This window comes from Syngnathus scovelli, chromosome 1, assembly GCF_024217435.2.
Source record: "Syngnathus scovelli strain Florida chromosome 1, RoL_Ssco_1.2, whole genome shotgun sequence".
Lineage (NCBI taxonomy): Eukaryota > Metazoa > Chordata > Actinopteri > Syngnathiformes > Syngnathidae > Syngnathus > Syngnathus scovelli.
Genome location: NC_090847.1, coordinates 12,330,111 through 12,343,071, shown reverse-complemented (window position 1 = coordinate 12,343,071; position 12,961 = coordinate 12,330,111). Strand labels below are relative to the sequence as shown.

The following is a 12,961-nucleotide window of genomic DNA, read 5'->3' as shown; positions in this document are numbered from 1 at the left end:
TTAAATAACTAAAACAGGGTAAGAACAATTGCGCTGTGAAATTTTTGGATTGAACAAGATATAACAAATAGATAGCTAAAAATGTTTTGCTCAAGGAAAATCAGAAAACAATGCTAGTGCCTACCTCTAAAGGGTCAAAAGAATCATGAAGCTCATCAACAAAGTTAGACGGACTTTTCTTCAGAGTCTGGTCAGCAGGCAGCGTGTTGTCATTGTAGGAAGACACAAACTTAAAGTCACTGGTTCTGGAGCCTGTTGTCAAGTAGGCGTCATAGTTGTAGGTGCTGCGTAAAGTTCCCATGCCATCCACATCTGCGTAATTAGGAGGCAGATACGCGCTGGGAATGGCAACTGCTCCATCAAACAACAGTCTGGGCTTTCTCCTGCGACAAAACCTCACAGCCAGGACCACCATGATGAAGGTCAGGAAAAAGGTGGACACGGACACCAGCGCGATGATCAGATAAGAGGTCAGTTTGGAGTTCTTCTCGTCGTAAGAAATGTCCTTCAACTCCGGCACCTCGGCCAAGTTATCGGAAATAAGCAAATACATGGAGCAGGTGGCCGAGAGAGAGGGCTGTCCGTTATCTTTGACGGCCACAATCAGGTTCTGCTTCATGTTGTCAGACTCGGAAATGTCCCGCTGGGTCCTGATCTCACCGCTGTGGAGACCAATGGTGAAAAGTCCCGCATCTGTGGACTTGAGGATGTGATAGGACAGCCAGGCGTTCTGCCCCGAGTCGGTGTCCACCGCGATTACTTTGGACACCACTGAACCTCCGTGTGCAGCTTTGGGGACGAGCTCAGTCATGAACGAGTTGCCCTCCGGGGCTGGGTACAGGATCTGAGGAGTGTTGTCATTCACATCCCAGATGAACACGCTGACGCTTACGTTGCTGCTCAGCGGAGGAGAGCCGTTGTCTCTGGCCATCACGAGGACTTGGAAACTCCTCAGGTGTTCATAATCAAAGGACCTGACGGCGTGGATTGCCCCCGTGTCTCCGTTGACAGACACGTAGGAGGACACCGGGGCGCCGTTCACCTCAGCGGGTAAGAGGGAATAAATGACGGTGCCATTCTGTCTCCAGTCAGGGTCTTGAGCACTGACAGAGCATAAAGTGGAGCCAGCTTTGTTATTTTCACTCACATATGCGCTGTAGGACTGTTCCTCAAACACGGGCGGGTTGTCGTTGATGTCTCCCACGGACAAGTGGATGCTTTTTGAGGAGGACAGAGGAGGGGAGCCCTCATCAGTAGCGCTGATTGTAATGTTGTAGTCAGACACAAGTTCACGGTCGAGTGGTCCAGTCGTCACTAGAGAATAATAGTTTTTGATAGAAAGAACTAACTTGAAGGGGACATTTTGTTGAATGGAGCAGCGCACCATTCCATTCTCCTCAGAGTCTCTGTCCTGCACATTAATGATGCCCACCTCTGTACCAGGTGACACATTCTCCGGTATTGGATTTGACAGAGATTTTAGCTGTATAAATGGGACGTTGTCATTTACGTCACTTATATGAATAATTACTCTTGCCTCTGAAAACAGACCATAACCATCTTTTGCCTCAATAAACACTTCAAATTTTGATCCCTCTTCAAAATCAATGTTTCCCATTACTTGCAATTCACCGGTTTTGTGATCGAGTGAAAATCGATTTTGAGATTTATCGGAAAGTCGGCTGAACTCGTATGTAACTTCTCCATTTATTCCTTCGTCTGCATCTGATGCACTCACGGTGATGACTGGGGTTTTGGGGTGTGCGTCTTCCCTTACTGATGTTGTATAAACAGCCTGGCTAAAAACTGGGGCGTTGTCATTAGCATCAAGTACAATCACATGAATGACTACTGTACCAGATCGCTGAGGAGAGCCCCCATCCATTGCTGTAAGCAGCAATTTCATTTCCTGCTCAGCTTCTCTGTCCAATTCCTTGTCTAAAACGAGCTCACCATATTTACTACCATCAGTTGTCGCCTGTATGCGAAACACAAAATTGGCATTTTGTTGCAAAAGATAACTTTGAACAGAATTTTGACCTATATCAGGATCTTGCGCTGCATTAATGCGATATTTAGCTCCTTTGACAGCGGACTCACGTATTTCCAGCTTTATAATATCTTTGGGGAAAACAGGCGCATTATCATTCACATCTTGAATTTGTAACGACAACCGGTGCAATTCCAAAGGATTCTCCAGCAGGAGGTCAAATTTGAGAACACACGAAGGCTTCTCCCCGCAGTGCTCCTCTCGGTCAATTCTGTCAGCCAACGTCAAATCCCCTGTGCGGAGGTTTATTCCGCAATACTGCTTGTTGTTATTTTCCATATCCACACGAGCTTTGCGAGCAGACAGTTTTCCCACCTCCAACCCTAGATCTTTGGCAATATTTCCAATAACAGATCCACGTTTCAGCTCCTCTTGAACAGAATAGCTGAGGTCTCCATGCGCATATCCGACCAGAACAAAGAAAAGGGGAAAACTCCAATATCGGACAATATGACGTGTGTGCGCCATTCTTTGAAAGTAATGCACACACCACATCACGGTAGTTTTATCTATTAAAAAAAGAAAATCCCCGACATGAGCCGTTTTGTGTTTGTCCTCCGAGGTATGTCGACAGAGTGCGTCGATGTGTCTATTTCAACAACCGGTGATGAGCAAATTTCCAAGGCTCGGAACCCTGAGTCTATACTGACCCCTTGTGTACAACTTTGAATAAACGCCTTGAAATTGAGCAAGAAAAATCCCTACTCGTTAGAAAAAGTCTTCTTTTTCTAATAAATTTCAGGGAAACAGATCATCTGCTATTTTCCCCTATATAGACACAATAATTCTAAAGTACTCTTTCAATATGAGACAGGCAGAATGTTCACCAAAATTAAGTTTGCACAACTTTCACTTTTACATCCCTCACTGCGCTGTGTAATTATCTGATATAAATGTACAAAATAGTGAGTTCAACTATGCCATATTAGCCCAGAGTGTCACTGGGACAGCCGCACAATGGACTAAACAACATGGCTCATAAGGTGCACATAATAAACAGCTGTTCATGTGTTCAAAATTGTGGTTAGATGATGTCACCACATCTGCACATCTGTTCTGCGCAAAAAAAACATGCAAATCAAATACAAAAATGACAACAACACAAAATGTCTCAGTGAGGAGTCAAGTGTACCTGAGCTGCCATATATAAGTGATGTTATCACAGAAATACAAATCTGAAACTTTTATACTCAGAGGCAAACAATCTGAATGTATCTTAAAGTAGCAACTACTATAGCACAACACAGATTAAAACTCATATAAACAATCCATAAGGAACGGAACAAGAAATACACATAGATGTTTCCATGAAAACACAAGCACTCCCATGTCAAGTGGGCTACCTGATGGGCCAATAAAAAAGGGAAAAACTTTTTTTTCCTTAAATGTCTTTTAGAATAAAGTTTTGGCTTTTCTCATGCAAGAACAACACTTTGTCAGCCAACTCAACAGGCAGGTAAGAGCAGAGCAGAGCAGAGCAGCAATATGAACCACACTATGTAACAACATCTTAGCCAAATGATAGTCCTTCCATCCATACCAAAGTGCAATACACCAAGTACAACTTCCCCAGATGCAGCGACATGAAGACCATTCACTCAGGCAAACAAAAGCAATGTCACATTCAGCATATTGGTTGATAGGTGAGTTTTGTTTGGAGAAGATCCCAACCTACAACTACTTTCTTTTTTCAATTCAGCTCCAGGTTACCAGTTTACAAGTCTTACAAAGAACATTTGAAAATTGTGCTTTCTAACCTGCTGCCACAATAAGAGCGTTAACAAATTTTATTCTGTGTTTGAGTCATTTGTTGCTCAAATACATGGCTTTTTAGGATTCCAGTTTCTTCTGCTACTAATCGGCCACTTTCATTGTCAAATATAGTTTCATACAGAAGAAGCAAATTCAAGATTAAGGAGGAGAAGAAGAAACTACTCGAATGAAATTGCATGAATGGAACGTATCCGACAATTTTTTTTAAAAACTATGAATGGTTTGGTTCTGCAAATGCATCACAACGGGATCAGCGGTAAAAGATCCAAGACCTAGGTCAATATTGATTAGCTCATTAGAGTGCGAAACAGCAACCCATCAAATGGTTGACTTACAAATCAGAAGAAACGTGGAACTGTTTACAAAAGGTAAATGACAAACTGATGTACAACATGCATCATAAAAATAACGAAAATATCTTTCTTTTTGTATTATAGGGAAACAATCTAACCTCAAGTGGGTCGAATGAATCATGAAGCTCATCAACAAAATCGGAAGGGCTTTTCCTCAGTGTCTGGTCAGCAGGCAGCGTGTTGTCATTGTAAGAGGACACAAACTTAAAGTCACTGGTTCTCGAGCCCGTTGTCAAGTAGGCGTCATAGTTGTACGTGCTGCGTAAAGTTCCCGTTCCGTCCACATCTGCGTAATTAGGAGGCAGATACGCACTGGGGATGGCAACTGCTCCATCAAACAACAGTCTGGGCTTTCTCCTGCGGCAAAACCTCACAGCCAGGACCACCATGATGAAGGTCAGGAAGAAGGTGGACACGGACACCAGCGCGATGATCAGATAAGAGGTCAGCTTGGAGTTCTTCTCGTCGTAAGAAATGTCCTTCAGCTCCGGCACCTCAGCCAAGTTGTCAGAGATAAGCAAATACATGGAGCAGGAGGCCGAGAGAGGGGGCTGTCCATTATCTTTCACGGCCACAATCAGGTTCTGTTTCATGCTGTCAGACTCGGAAATGTCCCGCTGGGTCCTGATCTCGCCGCTGTGGAGACCAATGGTGAAAAGTCCCGCATCTGTGGACTTGAGGATGTGATAGGACAGCCAGGCGTTCTGCCCAGAGTCGGCGTCCACCGCGATCACTTTGGACACCACTGAACCTCCGTGTGCAGCTTTTGGGACCAGCTCGGTCATGAAGGAGTTGCCCTCCGGGGCGGGGTACAGGATCTGAGGAGAGTTGTCATTCACATCCCAGATGAACACGCTGACGCTCACGTTGCTACTCAGCGGAGGAGAGCCGTTATCCCTGGCCATCACAAGGACTTGGAAACTCCTCAGGTGTTCGTAATCAAAGGACCTGACGGCGTGGATTGCCCCCGTGTCGCCGTTGACAGACACGTAGGAGGACACCGGGGCGCCGTTCACCTCAGCAGGTATGAGAGAATAAATGACGGTGCCGTTCTGTCTCCAGTCGGGGTCATGAGCATTGACAGAGCATAAAGTGGAGCCGGCTTTGTTATTTTCACTGACATATGCGCTGTAGGACTGTTCCTCAAATACGGGCGGGTTGTCGTTAATGTCTCCCACGGACAAGTGGACGCTTTTTGATGAGGACAGAGGAGGGGAGCCCTCATCAGTGGCGCTGATTGTAATGTTGTAATCAGATACTCGTTCACGGTCCAGAAGTCCAGTAGTGACCAGAGAATAATAGTTTTTAATAGAAGGAACCAACTTGAAGGGTACATTTTGTTGAATGGAGCAGTGGACAAGCCCATTTTTTTCAGAGTCTCTGTCCTGCACATTAATGATGCCCACCTCTGTCCCAGGTGACACATTCTCTGTTATGGGATTAGACAGTGACTTTAGGTAAATAACTGGGGCATTGTCATTAATGTCAATAATTTCAATAATTAAGGTTGCATATGAGGCCAACCCCAGACCATCTTTGGCACTTATCTGCATTTCATATGATGATTCCTTTTCATAATCTATAGAACCTGCTACTTTGACCTCTCCAGTTTTAGGACTGAGAGAAAAAACTTGATCGTCATCGACATGGTCAAATCCATAAAAAACATCCCCATTTATTCCATCATCAGGGTCAGTAGCACTCAGTGTTATCACCAACGTATCAAGAGGAGAGTTTTCAGGCAGACTAGCTTTATAGATTGTCTGACTAAACACAGGTGCATTATCGTTAGCATCCAGCACAGTGACATGTATTTGCACTGTACCTGATCTCTGGGGGGAGCCGCCATCATATGCGGTCAACTTAAGTATGATTTCATTTTTGTTCTCTCGGTCCAACTCTTTTTGGAGTATCAATTCGCCATATTTTCGTCCAGTTGCTTTTGTTTTGACATTTAATGAAAAATGTTCATTTTTCTGAAGTGAGTAGTCTCGAACAGCATTTTCACCAATATCTGCATCATGGGCCTCATCCAAGAGAAAATGTGCACCTTTGTCCGCAGATTCGTGGATTTCCAATTTCAGGAAATCTTCCTTAAACTGCGGTGAATTATCATTGATATCTTGAACACGAATATTAATACGATGCAGTTCAAGCGGGTTTTCCAGAACAATATCCTGTTTTAGAACACACGACGGCTTTTTTGCACACAACGCTTCTCTGTCTATCCTTTCCTGGACAAGCAAGTCTCCGGTATTTAGATTAATTCCGCAGCATTTTACGTTGCTATTCTCCGTGTCGATGCGGGCCTTGCGAGCAGCAAGCCTACTTGGTTCAAGCCCCAGATCCTTCGCAATGTTCCCGATTACAGATCCACGTTTCATCTCCTCAGGAACAGAATAGCTCACATCCCCGCCGACGTAATGAAGGACGAGAAAGACAAAAGCAAGTCCAAAACGCAGCGCCATTCTGCCGTGTCCCATTGCGTTGCAGGGACTGTTCGGTCAATAGTAAAATCCACTTGCCCAAAATGTGTTTAAAATTAAATGGGTTATTTTTCTATAAAAATAATCACCGCAGTCATACATGTATGTGCATGGATAACAGCACAAAGCAGACTGAGGAGGCAGATTCATTCACAAAGAAAGCGAGTGAACATGTTTACCCGTCTGTTGGTACATACTGACACCGCGAGTACACTTATGGTAACGACGCCTCAAAAAATATTATTAAAATAACATTTTTTTTAAAAAAAGAAACGAAAAAGAAACTAATAGACAATAAATACATTTGCTCTGCTAAGAAAACAATTGTGTACCTAAATCTTTAAAATATTTTTTTTGCTGACATTTACTTTTAACTTGTGATAAAAAATATATATAAACAGAAATTAAAATCAACATGTTTGGATCGTATTATTATTAAAAATATCATTATTATTATTATTATTATTTATTATTATTGTTGCAGAAAAGACGCAATTAAATAGGTTAAATGCCAGCCGCGCCCCGCTGACGCTAAAAACATTTGTTCCTACTACGAATTTAAAGGAACATTAAAAAAAAGTGGAACTTTTAGTCCAGTAAACTGCCAAATTCGGGCACGAGAATAACATTTCACGGTATGATGCATATAGCGCTACAAGTAATGTTTCTAGCGGACTCATTATTTAATTTAACGTCATCCAGGAATTCAAAGTGTCTGTATCCACCTGTGTAATAAGAGAAACAGATAATGAACCATGATAATAATAATAATCAACTATGGAGGACTCGCATACTAAATTGTAAAAGGATCGTCATGAGGCAGTACGAAAAATGAATTTGTCAAAGACTATTCTATAGGACAACAGGTAAGCCGATTAATTGCGCACCTTTTTTTAAACTATTACTATCATTGACTTATAGTATTACTATGACTCCCAGGAGAGTCAGGACATACGTCGCAGTCGCACGCCGTGCTTATATATGAGTCATTTTGTACACGCATGTCATCGTATAAGTCAAACCTGATTCCAGTTTAAAAAAAAAAAAAAAAAAACAGGACACAACGCAGGGAAAAGGTGCCTGTGCCAGGGTTACACTTACACGCAAACCCTTGTGGTGGAACAGTAAAACTACAGACATTAAGAACAAGCCGAAATGAGACTAACTGTTGGAGCCATAGATTATTTGCACCCACTTTTCAATAAAAGCACCATCATACAACATATTCAGTTACGTAAATGTAATGCAAAAATAATCTATATAGCCTTGAAAATACTGGGTTAAAAATTGGACTGACCCAGGTTGTTTAAAAAAACAACGCACTTTTTTGGGTTGTTTTGTACAAAAAAAAATTGGTTGTTTTGGACGGTCCATTGGGGTTGATTTTAACCCAACATTTTTAACGTATGATCTTTATGGACTGGAGCAATTATTGCACGATTAATTTATCCATCCATTTTCAACACTGCTTATCCTGTTCAGGGTCGCGAGGGGGCTGGAGCCTGTTGTTGGGTGAAAGGGAGACTACACCCCAAATTGGTCGCAAGCCAGTCGCAGACGAGCAACCAGACACACCCACATGCACACCGTCAGAAATCGGGACTCGACCCCACGCTGCTCGCACACAAGGCCTGTGTACCCCGACACCATCAGCAACTACAATTCATCCGTTCTACTGAAAATATATGAAGCTGTGCTCCAACAAGAAGCTCACAGGACAGAATGCGCGGATGTATTCATTCATTCATTGCTGATACTATGAATGTTAAATAGGAGGTGCGTTTCAATGTAAATAACACCAGACGTGTGAGAGTGTGGCAGCATGCACATGCATGTAAGCAATCTTACAGGTGTGCGTGAGACAGAGGCGTTTTTGTGTGTTCTTGTACTTCTGCAAGCTCTAAACTTCAATTTAGAACATATAAGCATCCTTTGATAAATGAGGTCCATGGACTCTAGCCAATTGTGGCGTGCTACTCCAATTGATTATTGTTATTATTATTTTGTTGAGTGGAAAAAACATGGTGGCTGCACTTTGCATTTTGGATAGAAATGGTCATATAGTCAGTAAAGAGCTTTTTGTCATCCGTCACCTTTTAAAATTCTAAATTGAAATAAAAAGACTGAAAATAATTTTGGTTTAGTTGAATTACATTTTAAAGATAAGATTAAGTGTCAGAGGAATTATGAAGTAATACTATAGGCTAGTACTATAATGACAATCAAACCACTTTAAAGAAAAACTGATCTACCTCAAATAGATCCAACGAATCATGAATCTCCTCAACAAAGTCACTTGGACTTTTCTTCAGAGTCTGGTCAGCAGGCAGCGTGTTGTCGTTGTAGGAAGACACAAACTTAAAGTCACTTGTTCTGGAGCCCGTTGTCAAGTAGGCGTCATAGTTGTAGGTGCTGCGTAAAGTTCCCATGCCATCCACATCTGCGTAATTAGGAGGCAGATACGCGCTGGGAATGGCAACTGCCCCATCAAACAACAGTCTGGGCTTTCTCCTGCGACAAAACCTCACAGCCAGGACCACCATGATGAAGGTCAGGAAGAAGGTGGACACGGACACCAGCGCAATGATCAGATAAGAGGTCAGCTTGGAGTTCTTCTCGTCGTAAGAAATGTCTTTCAGCTCTGGCACCTCGGCCAGGTTATCCGAAATAAGTAAATACATGGAGCAGGTTGCCGAGAGAGGGGGCTGTCCGTTATCTTTCACGGCCACAATCAGGTTCTGCTTCATGCTGTCAGACTCCAAAATGTCCCGCTGGGTCCTGATCTCGCCGCTGTGGAGACCGATGGTGAAAAGTCCCGCATCTGTGGACTTCAGGATGTGATAGGACAGCCAGGCGTTCTGGCCCGAGTCGGCGTCCACTGCGATCACTTTGGACACCACAGAGCCTCCATGTGCAGCTTTGGGCACCAGCTCGGTCATGAAGGAGTTGCCCTCCGGGGCTGGGTACAGGATCTGAGGAGAGTTGTCATTTACGTCCCAGATGAACACACTGATGCTCACGTCGCTGCTCAGCGGAGGAGAACCGTTGTCTCTGGCCATCACGTGGACTTGAAAACTCCTAAGGTGTTCGTAATCAAAGGACCTGACGGCGTGGATCGCCCCCGTGTCTCCGTTGACAGACACGTAGGAGGACACCGGGGCGCCGCTCACCTCAGCAGGTAAGAGAGAATAAATGACGGTGCCATTCTGTCTCCAGTCAGGGTCTTGAGCACTGACAGAGCATAAAGTGGAGCCAGCTTTGTTATTTTCACTCACGTATGCACTGTAGGACTGTTCTTCAAACACGGGCGGGTTGTCGTTGATGTCTCCCACAGACAAGTGGATGCTTTTCGAGGAGGAAAGAGAAGGAGAGCCCTCGTCAGTGGCGCTGATTGTAATGTTATAGTCTGACACAAGTTCACGGTCGAGTGGTCCAGTCGTCACCAGAGAATAATAGTTTTTGATTGAAGGAACTAACTTGAAGGGGACGTTTTGTTGAATGGAGCAGCGCACCTGTCCATTTTGCTCAGAGTCTCTGTCCTGTACATTAATGATGCCCACCTCTGTACCCGGTGACACGTTCTCTGCTACAAGATTAGATATTGATTTTAAATTAATTACAGGGGCATTGTCATTTACATCAATTATATCCAAAATTACTTTTGCCTCAGAAGAAAGGCCATAACCATCTTTGGCTTCAATCAACACTTCATGGTTTGATGCTTCTTCATAATCTATCGCACCTACCACAACAATTTCCCCAGTTTTCTGATTAAGGGAGAACATGTTTTTAGCTTTATCAGACAGTCGGCTGAACTCGTATGCAACTTCTCCATTTATTCCTTCATCTGCATCCGCTGCACTCACGGTGATAACTGGGGTTTTCAGGGCTGCATCTTCCTTCACAGATGTTCTATAAACATTCTGCGTAAAAACTGGGGCGTTGTCATTAGCATCAAGTACAATGACATGTATGACTACTGTACCAGATCTCTGAGGAGAACCACCATCCATTGCTGTAAGCAGCAATTTCATTTCCTGCTCAGCTTCTCTGTCCAATTCCTTGTCTAAAACAAGCTCACCATATTTACTACCATCAGTTGTTGTTTTAATATGGAAGACGAAATTGGAGTTTTCTTGCAAACTGTAGCTTTGAACAGAATTTGTTCCGATATCCAAATCATGCGCTGCATTAATGCGATATTTGGCCCCTTTGTCAGCGGATTCACGTATTTCCAACTTCACAAAATCTTTTGAGAAAATTGGGGAATTATCATTCACATCCTGAACCTGGAGAGACAGCCGGTGCAATTCTAAAGGATTCTCCAGCAGCAGGTCAAATTTGAGAACACACGAAGCCTTTTCCCCGCAGTGCTCCTCGCGGTCAATCCTGTCAGCAACCGTCAAATCCCCCGTGCGGGGGTTTATCCCGCAATACTGCTTGTTGTTATTTTCCATATCTACACGAGCTTTGCGAGTAGACAATTTCCCCACCTCCAATCCGAGATCTTTGGCAATATTTCCAATAACAGATCCGCGTTTCAGCTCCTCTTGAACAGAGTAGCTGAGATCTCCATGCACATATCCGACCAGAACAAAGAAAAGTGAAAAGCTCCAGTATCGGACAATGTGCCATAAACGCGCCATCCTCTGATAGAAACACAAAATACTGCAAAAGAATCAGAATCTCATTCGATCAGGCTCTTTTCCACCCTTTGTCTTCTGCTCTTTACGCCCTTAATGAAGAACACTGGATTCGTGCTGTGGCGTCTAACACACTCCCAACATTAGATAAATCCTCTGCTGGTCTATGGTGACACCAAGTGTTCAATTAAAATACTGCGATTGTAGACTTCAGGGGTCTGTTTTGATATTCTCTTTTTACATCGGTGCGTTAATTTAAGTAGGCCAACTCTGCGCGTACAAAATTCCTTTTAAGAATATCTTGAAGTATTTAACTTTGCTGTCACTGTCAAAAATTAAACAGGAATTCATTGTCAGGTATTTAGGAGTGAAGGACCAAAACGCCAAAATAGTTCCATCAAATCCCTCGAAAGAGAACACTTTATTTAAATAACTAAATAAATAATAATATAATCATAATACAGCGTTCCCAAAGTGAGCGCATTATTTTATGATTTCAAAATAACAATAAAAATTCCCCGAATTCCCATTAGTTTGTTCTAAAAGTTTGTATTAGATGACAGTGTGGACAAACATATTTTTTTTACAATAATTCAAAAAAAATAAATATTTGTTATAGAGTAAAGTGATGTGACAAAAACGTTTTTTTTTCTGCAAGGGGTAATAATTTCTTTGTGTGGAACTCTTTATTGGCTATATTAATATTTAAATTGCCTGAGAAAAAAACAGCCAAGCCGCTGTCGCAAGGTACCATTTTACTCAATCCCTAGCCAACTGAAACTAAGCGCTTTGCACTTCAATCTAAAAAAAAGGCGTGTCAAAAGATCTGCTTTCTCCTCAAAATGACATTGGAATTAATGTTTGTAGGTTGTCTATTTAAAATAAAAATGTTACGGTTTTATATAACCAACTAGATAAACATGTTTAAAAGTCACAAAAAAGGAAAGCAAGATCAAATGAGTAGACAGTAAAAATACATCTAAAGAACCATAGCAATTTTCAGCACCAAGGACAGAGTTGTGACTACTGCAAGCTATTTTATGTACTCCTCCAGAAAATGACAAGACTAGTTGTCCAGGTTTCTCTATCAGGGACAATAGAAGAAACAACTTGAGCAAATATCTGGGAAAATAACTAAATCTGCATTGTTAGCTTCTCTCTACAGATGCAATTGAGGCAAAATGATCCCAGTTGTTAACCAATCAAGCTGAAATTGTCCAACCACTCATTCATCAATCCATTTGTATACCACACTTTCTACTTGGGTTCATGAGAAGACTGCAACCCATATCAGCAAAAGCAAGTAAATTAAAATAATTTGACAAACATCAACTGTATATTGATCTCCTCACCAAAACCATCAAAAACCAACTGCCAAGACCTAACGACAGGTTGAAGGCAATAAAGAAGCATCGATGAAAAACAAATCCCCGATAATTCTTGTCATTAAGACACAAGCATAAGCAAGAAAATTACCAAGTGTTGACAGAAACAAAGGACAGAGGTCAACAACAGCTTCCTCCGTTAATAAAGTTGAGTAGAATGGAAATGTGAAGATGAGGCAAAAGATAACTTATCAAGTTTTTGAAAGCCTATAGAAAATGTTGACATATTCTGTGTCTAACAAACAAAATAACTGCTTTCAAATCTAGCATA

At 42.3% G+C, this 12,961-nt stretch overlaps 1 protein-coding gene across 15 annotated transcripts in view; it reads right to left on the bottom strand.

The window, feature by feature from the left end:
* LOC125988574 (protocadherin gamma-C5) overlaps window positions 1-12,961 on the bottom strand; it is a 239,431-nt gene that overhangs the window by 177,476 nt on the left and 48,994 nt on the right. The window contains exon 1 of one of the 15 annotated variants that reach the window (XM_068650674.1): window positions 8,915-11,446. The exons of 11 other annotated variants lie outside the window; for them this stretch is intronic. In XM_068650674.1, coding sequence (XP_068506775.1) covers window positions 8,915-11,308 — 2,394 coding nt within the window. In that variant the 5' untranslated portion in view covers window positions 11,309-11,446. Of the gene's footprint in view, window positions 1-124; window positions 4,236-4,274; window positions 6,764-8,914; window positions 11,447-12,961 lie in introns of those variants that run through there. 3 more of the 15 variants (XM_068650686.1, XM_068650662.1, XM_068650713.1) reach the window with 3 other exon arrangements.